At 39.7% G+C, this 19,218-nt stretch overlaps 1 protein-coding gene across 1 annotated transcript in view; it reads right to left on the bottom strand.

The window, feature by feature from the left end:
- The window catches only part of CCDC150 (coiled-coil domain containing 150), a 42,317-nt gene that overhangs the window by 16,662 nt on the left and 6,437 nt on the right, over window positions 1–19,218 (bottom strand). The window contains exons 6-11 of the mRNA XM_081095708.1: window positions 14,771–14,863; window positions 13,693–13,817; window positions 13,302–13,458; window positions 12,710–12,778; window positions 8,281–8,394; window positions 1,926–2,009 (exon numbers count right to left, since the gene is read on the bottom strand). Coding sequence (XP_080951834.1) covers window positions 1,926–2,009; window positions 8,281–8,394; window positions 12,710–12,778; window positions 13,302–13,458; window positions 13,693–13,817; window positions 14,771–14,863 — 642 coding nt within the window. The remainder of the gene's footprint in view (window positions 1–1,925; window positions 2,010–8,280; window positions 8,395–12,709; window positions 12,779–13,301; window positions 13,459–13,692; window positions 13,818–14,770; window positions 14,864–19,218) is intronic.

The raw sequence follows: 19,218 nt of genomic DNA, 5'->3' as shown, positions 1-19,218 counted from the left end.
CTGTGGGTCCCCACGGCCACCAGTCAAAAGTCGTCATGGTTCCCACTTACGGTTCAGAAGGGAAATGCTGCCTCTGAAGGAGGCGGTGGTGCAGCCGTTACTCTCATTTTAAACACAAGCAAGCGTCAGCCTCTGAGCCCAGTGGGAAGTGGCTGCGTCACTGAGGACTTTCCGACGTGCCCCCTCCCAGCACAGCACGGACCATCCTCACGCCACAGCGCTCCTCAGGGGTCTGCCCTGCCTCCTGGGCACTCGGCACAATGCCGTCACGCTTGTCAGACAACATGTTCTTATCGAGAGCCCTGAGTTTTTACACTGAAGTTCTTATTTGGTAGGATTTCTAACTCAGGACATTCAAATGGGAAAGGACACAGAAGCAAATGCATCCCGCGGCCCAGATCTCGGGTGTTTCTGCCATGACTACCCACGCAGCTCCCATGGCCAGCGCAGCAGCCAGCGCAGGACCAGCAGACACTTGGGCAAGGTCACATCCGCACACTCTTTCCAGTGCCCAAATACACAGATGGAGATGGATGCAGGACTCAATACAACGCTAGGGAAACTCTGAGACAGCTAAGGGAGATGGAAAGGAAGTCTTATTTGGATATGCTTTGTAAGGCAAGTATTTAAACTAACGCAATCAATGCATTTTCTAGTTTTTTTTCTTCACTACATATGGTACATTTGAAATGAAGCAGGACATACCTACAATGTTAGTTAGCCCTTTCACAGTTTGAAATGAGCTTCCAAGTAAAAACAACCTGAACTGCCAAAGGGTGAAAATACATTCAAGAAATTGTGATAATTTCAGCATAGCACAGATTTTTTTCCTTTTTTAAAGCGAATCTATATATATAAAAGTCTAAGCGACCATTACAATGCAGGAGCCGCCCCCGGTGGTCAGTGCACTCCCACAGGGGAAGCACCGCTCAGACAGAAGCCGGGCTCATGGCTTGTGAGCGCAGCGGCGGTGGTGGGAGCCTCTCCCGCCTCCTTGGCAGCACTAAGGATGTCCAACTGACAGCTTAGGAGCGGGCCTAAGCCATTAGTCAGACATCCCCCGAGGGCTCTTGGACTGTGAGAGGGTGCAGGCTGGGCTGAGGGTCCCCCGAGTGCATGAATTTCATGCACCAGGCCTCTAGTATTTATATAATAAAATACCAAGCAGCAATTTAAGCCAAAGTATTACAACAAACAACATAGATGAAGCTCTCAATTACAGTGATGGGTGAAAGAAACAAGATACAAAAATATATACACTGTATTATTATTTAAAGTTCAAGTACAGGAACCATTAATCTGAGGTGTCAGAAGTGAGGATGGGAATTACCTTTCTTGGAGACAGTGACTGGGAAAGGCTATGCAATGAGTTCTGGAATGTTCTATTTCCTGATCTGAGTGGTGATCACATGAGTAGCTTTACTTTGTAAAAATTTACCAGGCAGTGACCTGTGTACTTTTCTGTATATATGTTATAGTTCAATAAAAACTTTTTATTAAAACCAAACAAATAAAACCTTTGCAAAGGAAGAGTGGTATCATCCCATTCACTCATCTACTCTGGTGCCTCAGAGTACCAATTTCCAGGGTTATTTCTCTTTAGGAAAGTTAGAAAAAATTCAGCAAAGAGAGAACACAGGCTCTCTACATTCTCAGTAAATGACCTTGCATTAAACAATTATAATAAAGCTTCACAGAATGGCCTTTGGCTTCGAGATTTAAGGTTTTAACATTACAGTATAGGTACGTAAATAGAAGTCACTTAGATTTTAATGCAGTAACAAAATTAGGGAGGTTCAAAGACTGATCCAAAGTTATGTAATTAGTAAATGACAGACTAGGTACTCTCAAAATTCATCAATATTTAGACTGACAAATAACATTAAAAGGTTAGACAACAAAATTCAGAAAATAAAACCTCATACCTGGAGTTTTCCCTTTTCATAGGCCAGTTTATTTTTACTCTGAGTAATTTTTCCCAAGACATTTTCCACCTTCTGTCGGGCAAGCTGATGAAGCAAGCAGACACGGATCAGTGCACCAGGCATGCAAGGGACCCATCATTTTCCTTTTAAACAGTATCTGCACCTCACCATTTTCCTACCAATGCAACCGGGATTTCTACTTATTGGCTACCGCTGCCTCTTCCCCTTCCCTAGACAGCCAGGTGCTGCTCTGCAACACGCTGGGAGGCAGACAAGGAGAGCGAGTGCCTGAAGAGTCCCAGGGTCACTTCTTTACTTATTAATTCTATTTTTGCTACATCAGTCCTTCCTCGGTAGCCATGATCCAGCCCAGACGTGGGGGCTGTATCAGTGGTTACAGGTACGCAGTGTGAGCTCAGACAGTCCTGGAAGAGAACAGGATGTGCAAATGGTCACAGCCCTCGGACCGTAGGAGAGGCTTCCGCTATCAGAGTCAAAGGCAGAAACGAAAAACTGTTTTGATCAAACACTGAACACGGTGTTATCTGGGTCAAACATTACTGAAAGCTCTATCATTCATGAAATTACATATTTTCATCATTCAAACAGCCTATTTAATACTGGCATTTTTTCCATCAAACTTTGCAGAGAAATAAGTATAATATAGTTTTCTTTTGATTATATTTTTGGGCCTTCTTGGTACTTTAGGAACAATATTAGTGATTAAACATGGGAAGTCTCACCCTCCATAATCAATTTCAGTGTTGTTTTTCGGTAACAGGAAACACTGATGGCAAAAGTATCTTCACAAATCAACTGTGAAATAATACAGACACAAGCAAATCCTCCATCATTCAAGCTGCCTACTGAACTACAGACCATCTGCAGTGAATCTGGAGTTTAAGGTCCTGGGAAATATTGACATAATTCTCTACTTCTGGCTTACATTTGCTTTATTTGTGCATAAAGAACAGGGAACCTTTTAAGCATTTAAAGTCAAAGAATTTAGACTTTTGTGTTATATTCAACTTTGGGCAAGTTGATGATGATGAAACCATACATGTAGGGATATTAATTTACAAGGAGAAAGTCTTCATTTCTCTGACAGGTACAGCTGTTCTTTAGCCATCACTTTGTACTTCCCTTTATTTCAAGTGTTGTGAATCCAACACACTTATTTCCAAGTAAAAGAAAAGACACGCTTCAAACTAGATTGCTATATAATAACATGTAACTCATAGTTTCCTCTGTTCGAAATATATTCATGATAGCACAGAGGGCATACTAGTCTGGATTTTGTTTTCTCCTCGGTGTTGCCTGCACTAGAGGAATTAGGACATTTTAGACAGTCTAGACTTGATTAAAAACAAACAAGCAAACATAAGAGTCATTAGTCCTTGTATACCATCTCCTCTAAAATTACACACATTCAATATAAAAACGTATACTGAATATTAGGTGTCAGTGGGCTACTAACTATTATGACCATCTAAGTATTTGTCTTATCAGAGCAATATTTAATTCATGTATAATATGCATATCCATACATTGTTTCTTAAAGTTTTTAAAAAAATCTCTATGTGTTGCTACCACTAAGGCAAAGGAAAATTTTTAAAAGCATTCAGACCAATAAAGTATTGGTTTCAAAATAACCTAAGGGAAATGTGGACTGCCATCAAAAAAATAGAAGACTAATACTAATGTATTATCATGAAATTAATCGTCAACTTTCTGTCTGTGGAAGACATACAGGCCTCCTTTACCAAAACTTTTCTATTTTAGAAACTCTAATGTAAAATCATTCCATGAATGAAACATTATAGTTTGGGATTATGCTTCAACCACATCTTCAGTAAAAACTAAATGAAAGGATGGCTAGTAATGCTGCAAAAATAGCTAAGCCATAACTGTAAAACCTTGATTATTAAAATTCAGTTCCAAGTTCTATAAATCAATGTGCCCCAAAGTGCTGTAAAGTGTAGGGATAGTGTGTAAAAACACCATGGGCTAGATTTAACTTAAAATATGCCACTAGAGCAAATACTAAACACTCAAAAATCACTCAGCTTTCTTGGAATGTGGAAAGGCTTTTCATGGAATAACTTAGATCAGTGGTTCTCAACCTTCCTAATGCCGCGACCCTTTAACATAGTTCCTCATGTTGTGGTGACCCCCAATTTCATTGTTACAAATTGAACATTATCTTTTTAAATATATTTTATTGATTTTTTACAGAGATGAAGGGAGAGGAATAGAGAGTTAGAAACATCGATGAGAGAGAAACATCGATCAGCTGCCTCCTGCACACCCCCTACTGGAGATATGCCCGCAACCAAGGTACATGGCCTTGACAGGAATCGAACCTGGAACCCTTGAGTCCGCAGGCCGACGCTCAATCCACTGAGCCAAACCAGTCAGGGCCAAATTGAACATTATTAAAGCATAGTGATTAATCACAAAAACAATATGTAATTATATATATTTTCCGATGGTCTTAGGCGACCCCTGTGAAAGTGTCGTTCGAGCCTCAAAGGGGTCGTGACCCACAGGTTGAGAACCGCTGACTTAGATGGTCTGGGTCTCTTTTAAAAGGTGTCTAGGAATTTAAAAAAATAATAGCACCTTTTTCTTCAATAAAATTTTCTCTTTTAGGCAAAAGGCATATCGAAATTCTATTAATATTTTAAATACACCTTTAAAAGACTTTCTTTTGCCACTAAAGAGAATGCTAAAGCAATAAGAGAAAACTATCCAAGCAAAATAAAAATCTGATATTGGACACATGGTCACTTATTAAAATTTATGACAAAAAGAAATGGTTCCAGTTGTCAAAGGAAAATCAATGTGAAAGCAGTAACTTAAATTACTGTTTGCAGATTATTTGAATAGGCCCTGTACTTAAGAGAATCAATGGAAGACCAAAGATTAGAGAAAGACCACTTAAATGAGTAAACAGCTCCAATTCTGAGTAGTGGAAGGCAACCGCTGCTTAAGTAATCTAGGCAATATACTATAAAGGTTATTAAATATGCAGAGCAAAGCACCTAAGAAACAGGTTACAAAGAAAAATGCAAGTGGTTACACTGTAACTCAAACACAAAGGCTTACTCCTGGGAAAAGCAGGAAGCAAACAAATTACCTTAAGGTCTCAAAGGCAGGTTGCCAAGAAAGCCACAAAATGATTTCTGAAATCATTTAAAAAATCCAGGTAAGCTGTGAAAGTTAGCCGAAGCTGTTAGAAGAATACATAAAAACAGCAGATACTGCATCTTGGCAAAGCTATTTTATAAGAAGGATCTTATTCAAAATATTTAACAACTAGTATGACGGGTCCCCAGCAGATGGAACCAACTTTGACACCTGCCAATGGTACACTGACGAACATCTTCCTGTTTTAAGATTAACTTCTTGTTTAACTTCAAGTCATTAATGCTCTAGCTGCACAGGGGCCTATATTTTTGTCTGGTGGTACTATTTGAAATGTTTAGAACCCAAAAGAAAGATGGGAGGATAGTCATTTAACTTGAAATCAGGAATAGCCACTTTCCCACATTTAACTCTTTTCTCACGGAGGTTTCCTGCATGACTGCCTGTGGGAATGGGCTTAATTACACCATTATTAAAGGCTGAAATGGCACAAACTAACTTAAAATTAGAAGGTGTGAGGAAAAGTAAGAGAACAGTATTTATGTGGGGAAACTGTATGCTAGGTCCTGTGGTGGACACTACACACATTTAATCCTCCCCATCCGCAGGGCAGACAGGATCCTGTGTTCTCCCCATCAATGTTTCTTCAACACCTCCTATGTATTAGGCACTAGGCCAGGGAGTATAAAGATTAGTAACTCCTGTTCCTGCATTAGAAGAGTGAAGGCAGACGCATGAACAGGTCAATTTCTCATCCATGTAGCAGTTATTCTGGTATGGGTATGCAATGTGCCGTGGGAACCCCAGTTAGGGAAGATCCCCACATATGTTAAGAACCTGCCCAGGTCACACACAAATGGAGTCAAGGGTGGAAACCAGGATTGCCTGAGTTCACACCTGAGGGGGGTCGAGGGTGGGAGGACATACACAACACACACTCATGTGTATCATCTCAAGTGTGTCAATAAGAGGTTAGACTACAAGGAAGCTTTTATGGAGAATTTCAAGTGTGAACTCTCAAAGAACAAATTACACTGCCAGCACTGAATGGAAATAGGTTTAACAGTATTGTTAGGATTAAAAAATAACCCTGGAATCTCGACCTCATTCCTCAGCCTGCTACAGCCAACTGCAGAGCTTCCCAGCTGCCGTGGTCAGAGCAGATTCTAAGTGGACAGACACGGGTCTGCAGGCTGGAGTGGTGGGCTCTCATTGGGAGACCTTATCAAGAAGTGTGGTCTGCAGGCAAGAATCAACTTGGACCAAATCACTGGCAAGATCTGTCAAAGTCAGGAATAAGGTAAGGCCACAGGCCTGCTCACGGGGGTGGGGCAGGCTGAGAGGCGGTCTTCCAAGCCAAAAGGAAATGGGGAAGAAGCCCCGCTGAGACCTGGCCAACAGGCCAAGGGCAGGGAGGAATCTTTAGTCTGGGGGAGGGAGGACTGGCCCGAGAGACCCCGGGAATTAGCCAGTGCCTCTAGTCGCTCCAATAGAAGCTCAAGGCCTTCTTACCCGGGGTCAATTCAGATACCAAGAATTCAATAAATGTTAGATGTCTGATATATGCATTACATGTGTTAACGTAACCCCCTGAACAACCCTCAACCTCCTAATAATAGTATGATGATCCCCATTTTGACAGATTTAGGAAACTGAGGCTCAGGAAGGTTAGGCAGCAGCATCAAGAATCTCAGCCGAGACTGGAAAACCCAGGCAGGCTGGCTCTACAGCCATGAAAATGTACAAGGACTTACAGTCACGCTGTAACTTTTCATAGTTGAAGCAATGAGCAGCTTATGACACAGTTTGAGAGAATTTAGTTCAGATTAAGATAGACTCACATTAGGGCGTCCATGGAATTTCCAAAGCTTATTTGCATGTTATAGAAGCAATAATTAAATTTCAAGTATTCAGGTATTCAAAGGCACATAGGAAACATATTCGCTCTTCACAGACCAATCATCTCTTTAAATCCCCTTTACCACAGGGAGAAGATGTTTTAAGAACTTTACCATTTGTTTGTAATGCACTGGCCTTGTTAAATAGCTTTTAGAAATCAAACTTACAACTGATGATGTAATGGAGGAAACTGTCAGATGGGGAAAATACAAGTTTCTTCACAATTCATAGAAGAGCAGATGTTTTTAAAACATTAGCAATCTCTGTGCTTTTCAGCATTATAGATCATCTGTGTAAGAAGAAAGAAAGAAAGGAAGGAAAGGAAGGAAAGGGAAGGGAGGGAAGGAAAGGGATGGAAGGAAAGGGAGGGAAGGGAGGGAGGGAGGGGAGGAGGGAGGGAGGGAGGGAGGGAGGGAGGGAGGGAGGGAGAGAGAGAGAGAGAGAGAGAGAGAGAGAGAGAGAGAAAGAGAGAGAAAGAGAGAAAGAGGGGGGAGAGCTGTGCTCCTGGAGAGGTAGGCCTGGAGCCTCCACAGGATGTACTTACATACACAGTGCCTACTACACTGGGAAAGGGCCGGGGAAACTGAGCTAAGGCAATCCCTGCTGCCTCCTGGCTTAACTTCTCAAAAATGTGGAAGCCAACCACCAACTTGATTTGTTCCCGAGCACTGGTGGATACTGTGAATTCATGAAGACCATTTCGGAGAAAGTAGGGGTCTAATCCAAAGAAACAGTGTTAACCAATACTCCACACCTTAGAGTTTCCTTTGCTGCCAGTCGCACTGTGACAGGTAATCCTAACAGACCTAAAGCACTGAGCACCTGCAGAAAGGCGAGCGCTGCTGGACCCAAGTTCGCCTGTCAGCCTGCGCTCCACCCCAAAGGCCTGCACCCCCATCCAGGTGTGTTCACGCAAAGTGCAGTGTTAGGGTAGCCGCGCACACACCTATTTCCTTTCTTAAATACAAACAGGGGGAAAGCTCTCCTGTGCTGTCTGAGCTGCTGACCTGCTCAGTGCCTGCGGCTCCTGTCAGTGGTTGGCCTTGGCTGCAGGAACCCCATCTGCTGCTTTACTAAAAGAGAGAAAGAGAGAAAGAAAAGAAAAGGAAATAAATGAAAAGAAAAGAAAAGAAAAGAGAGAAAGAGAGAGAGAGAGAGAGAGAGAGAGAGAGAGAGAGAGAGAGAAAGAAAGAAAGAGAAAAAGAAAGAAAGAAAGAAAGAAAGGAAAGCCCATCTCCTGACCTCAGGTCTCTCTTTAAAAACTCATTAGTCATTACTTCCTACTGAAGACTGACCTTTTTATACCCACCCCATGGTAATCGGCCTCATCTTGCTGAAGCTCCAGATAAGCCAACTGATCAGCCAGGTCCTTATTCCTTTCCTCCAGAGTCTGCAGGCTGTGGGTTAATGAGTTTACATCTACCTTTGAAACACAAAAGGAGAAAAGAAATCCATTTACCACCTATACACAGACTCCTTATGCCAGATCCAAAAATATTAACTTATTTAAACATGACATTTCCAACTGTAAAATAGAAAGTATCTTATGAACATGTTCTCTACCTTTATATCTGGGGATTTTCAATCCGATCGCGCTATGATGATTTTTAAAATGATTTTTCTTTTATATTTTTTCAACTTTTCTAGTATTCAGCAGAAGGGTTATTATAAATTTACACAGTTTACATTTACTAGAAATAGAAGTTCTTCTGATACTTGGCATTTATTTAAATATGAGTAATTACCCAAACCCATGAAATACTTAGATACAAATCTAAAAACATATGTTCAATATTTGATATGCTGAAAATTACAACATACTGTTGAGAAAAATTTTGAAAAAAAGCGAAATAAAATAGAGAAATAATTCATATTGATGTATAAGTATACCCAGGTAGGTCAAACCCATGTTGTTCATGAGTCAATTGAATATATACACAATAAACATTACTCAGCCATTAGAAGAAAAGAAGTACTGATACATGAAACAACTGGATGTGAGATACTTCACATCCAGTAAGATGGGTAGAATAAATTTTTAATTTATTTTTGTAATATTCAAGTAAAACCGACTGACCTTAGTAGGAGTGCTTACATTACTTAATACTGCTTCTGATTTAACATAGGAGTTACTTACAAAACTGCTCATTGCAGCTGGACTGGAAGAGTATTTTGGAAATGCGGCAATGTTGTTTATATAAGTAGCCTACACTATACATCTACTGGAGAGCCAAAGGAATTTGCCTTGTGGAATTTGAAACAATAGAGTAAGTGGCAAAAGCTACTGAGGTATGTCCAGACATTTTCCTTTTTTAAGCAAGTACATCCCATGTAAGCGTTGGGGAGCCCAGTCTTGGAAAATCTTGGAATCATGAACATCCTTTAACATTTGCTGACACAAAACTGAGCTATGAGGATGGTGACTGCTGTTTGTGTGATACTTTTTGTGTGTTTTTTAAAGCAGACAATGACAAGTATAAATGAGGATGAGGAGATACTGGAATCCTCATACACTGCTGGTGGGACTGATTGTAAAATGGTAGTCTCTTTGTAAAAGTTTGGCAGTTTCTTAAAATGATAAACAGAATTATCACGTGACCCAGTAGTTTCACTCCTGGGGAAAATATACCAAAGAAAATTAACAATATATGCTCACCAAAAAACTGTACAAACATTCATTATTCATTGCATTATTCTTAGTAGCTGAAAAGTAGAACAGCTTGAATGTTTATCAATTGAGAATGGATAACAAAATATGGTATATTCATACAGTGAATATTATTCAGCTATCTATAGAATCAAGTACTGACATATGCTATAATATGGATAAACCTCGAAAGCATCATGCTAAGTGAAAAGCAGCCAGACCCCAAAGATTATATACACACTGGTCTACATTCATTTCATTTATATGAAATGTCCAGAAGAGATAAAGCCAGAGACAGAAAGGAAATCAGTAGTTGCCAGGGCCGGGGTAGGGGTGAATAGGGAGTAACTGCTAACGGGTACTGGGTTTCTTTTTGCATAAAAAGCTTCTAGAATTAGAGAGCAGTGATATTTGCATAAACTTGTGAATATACTAACCACTGAACTGTATAATTTAAGAAGGTGAATTTATAGTATAATTATATTTCAATAATACAAGGTACTAGAACAATCAGACATCCACCTGACAATAACATGCACCTGAACCGTACCTTGAATGATATACAAAAATTAATTTGAATAGGATCATAGACCTCATGTAAAACCTAAGATTATAAGCCTTATAGAGAAGAACAAAGGAGAAAATCTTTGTGATCTTAGTTTAAATTTCTTAGATATGACACAAAAAGTATGATCCACAGAATTTGAAAGATTGATAAACTAAGCACCAAAATATAAAACTGCTCTTTGAAAGAACATGAGAAGACAAGGCATAAAATGGAAGAAAATATACATAACACATATACCTGATAAAATATTTGTATGTATATATAAATATAATTTTTTTCTTAAGAATTAATATGAAACTACATTTTTAAAATCTCTGAAAAATCAATAGTAAGAAAGCAAACAATTGAATTAAACATGGTTAAAAGATCTGAAGAGACAATTCAAGTTGTGGATGGCGAATAAGCAGATGAAAAGATGCTCACTATTATTAGTCATTGGAGAAATGCAAATTACAGCCACAATCATATACCACTGCTCACCAGTTACAAGGCTAAACCAAAAAGCACTGACAATACCAAGTGTTGGTAAGAATGGAGAGAAACTGCAACTCATATGTCTTGGTAGGAGAGCAAGATGACACACATCCTTTGGAAAACAGTTGAGTAGTCTGTTATTCAAACATATACTTACCACAGGATCCAGAAATCCAACTCACGATATTTATCCAAGAGAAATAAAAATATATGTTCACATGTGAATATTTACACAGGGAACAACCCAGATGTCCTTCATTTGACAAAGGGTAAAGAAACTGTGATACATCTATATGTTGGAACACAAACTATGATACAGCAAAATGGCTTTACACTAAATAGAAGCAGCCAGAGTTAAGTTGTACCATCCTGTATGATTTCATTTATAGGAGGTTCTGGAAAAGATAACTACAGGGACAGAAAAGCAGATGAGTGGGTACCAGGGTGGAGGAAGAGGTTGATTACAAAGGACCCAGGGAGCTTTCTGGGACAAGAGAAATGTTCTACATTTTGATTTTGGTGGTAATCACATGCCTGCACGTGCTGCCAAAACTCAGAGCCAAACACAGAAAAGGGTGAGCTTCACTATGTAAATTACCACTCAGTAAACCTGACTCCAAAAACCCAGAGCTTTACAAATACACGTTAAAAAATCAATTTAGACCAAAAAAAATAGGACTCTAAAAGCATTACCACTGCCTAATACAACCACTCTAAGAAGCAAGTACCTTCCAGTCCCATCGCCTTACACTCGGCCTACATTAAGACAATTGAAATCAGACAAGCAAAGTAATGCTGTTTTAAATCACAGAATGCAGCATTTGCCTTAGCCCTGTAACATTCACTAATATTTTTAAGCAAAAAGCATTCATGAATTTAATAGTAGTCACCAGTTTTCCAAAATTTAAAAAGCCTGTTTGGGCCAAATTGACACCAACAAAGTCCTGACCCCCAAGGAGTTAGTTCATTCAGTGACTTTTACGGTGGACTATTTTCAATTTATTCGGTATGAGAGACTAAATCACAGGGGGCCCTGCCAGCTTGGTGAATGGTACTTGAGCTTGGGCTAAGAACTTAGCTTTGCTTTTGTTCCCAATTCTTTTTTTTCTTTTTTTTTTTTAATATATTTTATTGATAAATTTTACAGAGAGGAAGGGAGAGAGATAGAGAGTTAGAAACATCGATGAAAGAGAAACATCGATCAGCTGCCTCCTGCACACCTCCCACTGGGGATGTGCCCGCAACCCAGGCACATGCCCTTGACCGGAATCGAACCTGGGACCCTTCAGTCCTCAAGCCGACGCTCTATCCACTGAGCCAAACTGGTTTCGGCTGTTCCCAATTCTTAAATGAGAAATGAAAACGTAAAACTGCTCACATATCTGGTCATACAAAAGCTCGTTAGTTCAGTCAGAAGCCAAGGGACAGCCAGGCCTGGCGTCTGGACTGACATCTGCTGCTGGACCTACTGTCTGGGGCAGGCGAGTTCTTGACACTCTAGATATGTTCTCTAGATAACAGTGATGCATAACCTTAACTCTCTTCAAATTCTGAAATGCAAGCAGCAATGTTTTAAATATTGTTGGGTGTTTTTTTTTTTTTTTACTTTAATAATAATTGTATTTGTTTCTCTGGCCAATGCTATCTTTTTAGAACCCAGAAAAGGGGACCTTGCAGATAAAGTGGCAGGTGCTAATCGGTACTTAGGAAGCCGAAGTTAGTTTAAAAAAACAAACAGAACAAAACAAAAAACAGCATGGCCAGCAGTCACCCTGGCCTCCCACCTGACCATGAGCCCCGCTCAGGGGACCTCCTGGCTAAGCCGCTCAGTGGACAGAGGGGGGCAGTGATGACTCCCTGGGGAACACCGGACGCCCACTCGGGAGCCCGCTCCACGAGCTGCAGGACTGAGTGCTTGGAGCCGCAGCAGCTTCCCGGCTTCTCTAGCCCCCGCGCCTTGGTACGCAACCAAATAGCCCATCTTGTCATTAAGATGAACTGATACAGATGGCAGTGATACAGGAGAAGATGAAATAAAATGTGGAATACCTTGTATTTAGCCAATTCCTTTTCCAAACTGCATTTTTCTTGTGCTTTTTCTTGCTCGTTTTTATTCACCTGCCCAAGGGGGAAGGAGAAGTGGGTCACTGTTGGAGCAGCGGCAGGCGCCACTACAGCAGACGCACCCTGCGTGCAATGAATACCTACACTGCCGAGATGGCACCTCCTCAGAAAAAGGGCCACTCAGGGAGTCTCTGAGGCAAAGCAGACGTCACAAACAGCCCTGCAATTAGAAAGACACGTCTGCATGTCAGACCCTGCTAGTCCTTCCTAACTAGGGAGACAGGGCTGTTCCCCCTAACCTACATTATTCACTCCCTCAGGGAAATCAATTTCTAAAAATCTGACCCCTAAGCTAACACGAGGATGTGTGTGGACTATTAGTTAGCTTCACTAGTGCTGCGTAAGGGGATATTCTATTTGGCACAGACTATTTCACTTGCTAAAAGACAGATTAGCCACCTAAATATTTATTTAATGAGCAACTGTGACCAACTGCATCTGGGTGGTCTTTCTGGTCTTTGACACTTAAGATACAACTGAAAGCACGAGGAGCTCGCCTAAACCTGCCTCCACCCACCTCTCTCTGAAGGCTCTCCTTCTCCTGCAGCGATGCTTCCAGTTCCCCTCGCAGTCTCGCGATAGTTGATTCCAGCAGCTCCTTCTGCACCGCTGTCCTCTTCTCAGCATCCTGGGCCTTCTGGAGACACTGGTTGTGCTCGAGGATTAAGTGGTCGCTACAGGAAAGACCAAGGAGGCAGGAAAGCGGCATGAGAGGTCTCCCGCAGAGACGGATGTTCTCGAGACCACACCTGCCGACTGCTCTCAGGCGTCACCATGTTCTCACAGAACTAGTTCCTGAGGGCACAGCGCCTGGCCCAGCAAACGCAGAATTAAAGGTTCCCATTCAAGATAAGAAGTACAAATGCAAGGACAAAAGATGCATAAGAAGTTGCCCACTAGTGACTTACAGATGTGCCTGGAGTTGAGTTTTCTCATTCTTAAGATTCTGCAGCTCACTTGTGATATTGGCATGGGCTGCATCCAGCAGTAAGTTTTGTTCTTGAAAAGTCTGTGTCACCCTTTTCTGCTCTACCTGAGTGTTAGAAATAATATTAAAAGCTGAGGCTCCAGAAAGTCATTTGATAGGGTTTCATTCATAACTGATCAAAGATACTGAATTAGCTTAAAAACACAAATTTTATATATAGGGTATCCCCCCAAAATATATATACACACTTTGAATAATTATAAAGGCAGTGTTTATTAAGATACATTTTCAAAATTGAACTATCAGCTGTTAAAGTGTGTATACATTTTTTGGAACACCCTGTATATATATAAAACCTCTTTAAAAAACTTTTCATTTTAATGCCTTTCTTTAGCCCCACTCTAATTTGACAATTCTATAATTTTATAGCTCTATTAGCCAAAAAAAAAAAATCAAGATTTATTATTTACCCAGCTTGCTGCAAAATTCATAAAATTCCTAAAATGAGTATATTTGTAGAACTCATAGGGCCCTCTGAGAACTTGTCTGCCTGCATATTTGGTGACTCTTCTCCATACACATACATATGTAAAAAAATCAGTGAAATTTGGAACTACTATCCCATAGAAAAAGGGCACACCACCTCCAAAATCCAGCCAGCATTTATGAGGTATCTCTACTGTGCTATTTGCTACAGAGCATAAAAGAAAGTATTAGACACAGCCCTTGACACTGAACTGCTTGTAAGTTTATAAGAGGAAAGAAAGGTATATACTATTTAAAGAGTAAATTAGAAAGCAAACAAAGGCAAAGTATGAACTAGTGCATGACCTAGCAGTATATCTCATAAACTCATGTGTCATAGGAATTTGGAGAGTGAAATGAGAAATGTAGTTAATTTGATAATATTTCACAGATGAAGTAGATCTTATGAAAATTAAAATTTGGATGATGGCAATGGTATGAAAATATATAATCAGGATAAATCTTGGCTCTCGGTTCCGTAACTGAACAGAATTAAGTAACATCTAAGAAACTAGAGAAATGAGAAGACTTACCTGTACTTTCTCTGCTGCTTCATGAAGGGATATTATTTCAGACCTCAAATATGCATTTTTCTCATGTTCCTGGTTGAGAGACATCTGCACATTCTATAGGAGAAAACATTTTCTCTCTCTTTTACATGTATGATCTACTATTACATGCATCTCTCTCAAAATACCTGCTCTGTCCCAGACAAGAAAAACTAAAGGGCTTCATTACCATTAAACCAGCTTTACAAGAAATGTGAAAGGGTCTTTTTTAAGTAGAAAAGGAAAGGCCATAACCAGAAATAAGAATAGATGAGAAAGAAAAACTTCACAGGTAAAGCTAAATATTCAATAAATACAGCAAATCAGACACTTAAAAAGCTGCTATGAAGGTTTAAAGAAAAAAGTATCAAACTCAACTCAAACAACAATTAAGTACTTTGTGTTTGCACAACATAAAAATCTAAACTATGACATCAATAACATAAATCATGAAGAGGAGGAGTAAAAATGTAGTCCTTATAGAATATACAGGATGTCCCAAAAAATGACTACACATACTTTGAATAATTATAAAGGTAGTGTTCGTTAAAATACATTTCATTTTAAAAATTGAGCTATCTATCAGATGTTACAGTGTGTATACATTTTTTGGGACACCCTGTATATGAACTTAAAACACCTATCACATTAAAATGGAGTGCTATAGATAACAATGATATACATATACCTCATGGTAACCACAAACCCAAAACCTTACAAGATACACAAAGAACAAAGGGGAAGGAACCTAAACAAAACACTAAATGAAAACAGCAAATTACATGGAAGAGATCAAGAAGAAAGGAACAGAAGACAACTATGAAAAAACAAAAACAATTAGCAAAATGGCAATACATACATACTTATCATTAATTACTCTAAATGTAAATGGATTAAATGCTCCAACAAAAAGACACAGTGTAGCTGAATGGACTGAAAATCATGACTCACCTATTTGCTACTTACAAGAGACTCACTTCAAATGGAAAGACACATACAGACTGCAAGTGAACAGATGGAAAGAGATATTCCATGCAAACAGAAATGAAAAGAAAGCTGCAATAGCATTAATTACATTAGACAAAATGTAATTAGACTTTCAAACAAAAAATGTAAAACAAGTCAAAGAAGAACATCCATAATTATAAAGTCAATCCAAAACGAGGTTACAATGATTGTAAATATCTATGCACCCAATATAATAACACCTAAATATATAAAGTAGTTAATAGTGGATGTAAAGGGAGAAATCCACAGTAATACAATAGTAGAGAATTTTAATACCCAACTCACATCAATGGATAGATCCAGACCAAAAAATTAATGGCCTTAAATATTACATTAGACGAGATCAACTTAACAGACACTTATAGAACATTTCATCTGAAAACTGCAGAATACACATTTTTTTTTTCAAGCGTACATAGAACATTTTCCAGGATAGATCATTATTAGGCCACAAAAATAGTCTCAATAAATCCAAAAAAACTGAAGTGATTTCAAGCATGTTCTATGATCACTGGGGCATAAAACTAGAAATCAACTTCAGGGAGAAAACTTAAAAAAACACTAATATGTGGAAGCTAAACAACACGCTACTAACCAACCAACAGATCAAAGAGGAAGTCAAACAAGAGATTTAAAAAAACTATCTTGAAACAAATGAAAATGAAAACACAACTTTCCAAAATTTATAGGATGTGGCAAAAGCAGTTCTAAGAAAGAAGTTCATAACTACACAGGCCTACCTCAAGAAACAAGAAAATCCCAAATAAACAATATAATTCTACACCTAAAGGAACGAGAAAAAGAACAAACAAGCCCACAGTAAACAGATGGAAGGAAATAGTTAAGATTAGAGCAGAAATACATGAAATAGAAACTTTAAAAAATAGAAAAGATCAATAAAAGATCTGGTTGACAATTGTTCTGAACATGCAACTCACACCAAGTTTTTTAAAAATAAAGATTTTAGAAGAATCAGGACTATAAACCAACACGAGTGAGGAACGATCGCTTAGTGAAGAGAGGAAAGACACCTCTGCACTCTCCCGCCTCAGAACTTACCTTATTTTCTTCAGCCAACTTGGAAATAAGGTCATCTCTAGAAACTAAAAACAGAGTCCACATCACTACGATGATAATGACGCAGTGCAACTACACTGAAACCGCACAGTATGTTTTCTCTTAGAAGCTCTGATTTTCTTTCTTTTTGCTTGTGTTTTGTGGCAATAAGGAGGATACAAGTATTTCTAACACTTCTTTATAGAAACTAAGCCAGGAAATTATCAAGAAACTGATCCAGAGCCACGCTAAGGGAAATGAGGTCACATTTCACCCCATGCACAGGTGATGATGAATCTGAGAGACTTTCAGCCAGGGGCCACACAACCAGAAGCTTTTTCTTCAAGAGATCCCTCTAGCAGAGGCTCACAGAGACAGGGAGGTCAGTTTAGTAGCTGTGGCAGTAACCACAGCGTAAAACAATGAGAGCTGGCTCTAAGGTAATGACAGTGGGGTGCGGAGGGCAAGCGGACTCATGAAGTAACAAGCAGGGGTAACTTGTCAGGTCATGGTGGGGGACAGGTAGGACAAAGGCAACAGACAGATGAATCCACGAAAATATCTAGCGTTCAGACTGGGGCAGCAGGGAAGACGGTGCGGCGCAGGTTTGGGGACAGAATGAACAAGGACCGTAATACTTGTGTCTTCATCATGCGTTCTGAGGCAGCTGAAAGGCACCATGTATAGATGCTTAGTTGGCAGTAACATTCCATCTGGAGCTCAGGAGGATTTTGTGTGGAGAAAAAGACTTTCAACTACAGAGAGTATGTAGGGTGAAAATAAAACCAAAGACTGAAAGAGGGGAACAGTTTTAGTCCCAGCTATCCTCTTTACTGTGGGTCCTTGGATAGCGATCTTATTTTTTTAAATGGCTTCTATTTTCTTATCTTTCTCACAAGGCTGCTGGAAGGCTCGAATGAGATAATGCGGTAGCACCATACAATGTAACACATTTTCGTAGCCATGCAATCATAGGAAGACAGAAATTATCTTGGGGCATCATCAGTGAGAATGTCACTGAATAACTCACTACTCAACAACTATCAGGAAAAAGCGTACTTTCTGCTAAAGCAGTAAGTCAGAACCCTGAATGGGTTGCCCTTTGCTCTGTTTTTCATAATTTTCATTTTCCCTTTTGGTATTCCCTGCCCCTGCCACAGCCAGCGAGCAGAGAAGGCACACTAGCAAGAACACTGGGCCTGGAGTCAAGAGATCCAGGTTCAGCCACATTTCACCATTTATTCCTTCTGTAACTCTGGGAAGCATGCATGTTATATGAGGTCATTACTGTGAAAGTTCTGTGTAAACCACTGAAGTGTATTCATATGTGAGGCACATTCCTGTAACTCTGTGATCTCTAGAGCCAAGACTATCTGAAAACTACTTTACAACTATGTATTAAAAACAATAGCCCTAGCTGGTTTGGCTCAGTGGATAGAGCATCAGCCTGTGGACTGAAGGGTCCCAGGTTCAATTCTGGTCAAGGGCACATGCCCCAGTTGGGAGCTCGATCCCCAGTAGGGGGTTGCAGGAGGCAGTGGATCAATGATTCTCATCATTGATGTTTCTCTCTCTCCCTCTCCCTTCCTTTCTGAAATCAATAAAAATATATAAAAATAAAAACAGCAGCAGGGTAAGGGCTGATGGGCTGAAGAAGCATGACTCTGAGAAACCTGGGATCAAGTCTAGACTCTTCCATTTCTTAGCTCTGACACCTCTAAGGATGCGGTTTATGCATCTGTACAATGAGAAGATTAATCTAAGCTCCAAGGCACCTTACATCCATTTCTATAAATAGAGGTTAACCAAAATAAACTGGTAACTTGAAGAATGATGGGTCTGACATGATAAATGATTAGAATCAGTAGATTAGCAAGGATTAATGGCTTTATTTCCTTATTAACATTCCATTATCCAATATTCAATCTAGATTCTAGAAACCAAATGTTCCCAAGTCCACAAACGCTTAAATAAATTTGAAAAAAATATCTAAATAAAAATAGTTTACAATTAAGAGGGTCACCAACATTCTCTTTGCTCAGTGCCACAGACGGAAAGGCAATCGGCATTTTTTTTACATTCAGGCCCATGGGAAATACTAATGACACTGGCCACTTCAAGAATTTGGGATCTGAAGAGTTTTTGCATAAAATCTCAAAAAACTAACTACAGTGTAATTTCTAGCACCTATTCCCATACTTAGGTCAGACTTGAGCTGTAAGACAGCAGCCTCCAACTCTCCTTTCTTTTGTTGCTCCCGTGCCAGTAGTTCTTGAGTGTTCTGTATAGAACTGCGTAGGGACAGGCAGTTTTGCTGCAAAATTTGTACCTGAAATTGTACAAGAAAAACTCCTTTTCTGTAAGGTAAA

Source organism: Myotis nattereri (genome assembly GCF_964212035.1).
Source record: "Myotis nattereri genome assembly, chromosome: 7".
Lineage (NCBI taxonomy): Eukaryota > Metazoa > Chordata > Mammalia > Chiroptera > Vespertilionidae > Myotis > Myotis nattereri.
This window is presented reverse-complemented; position numbering and strand designations above follow the sequence as displayed.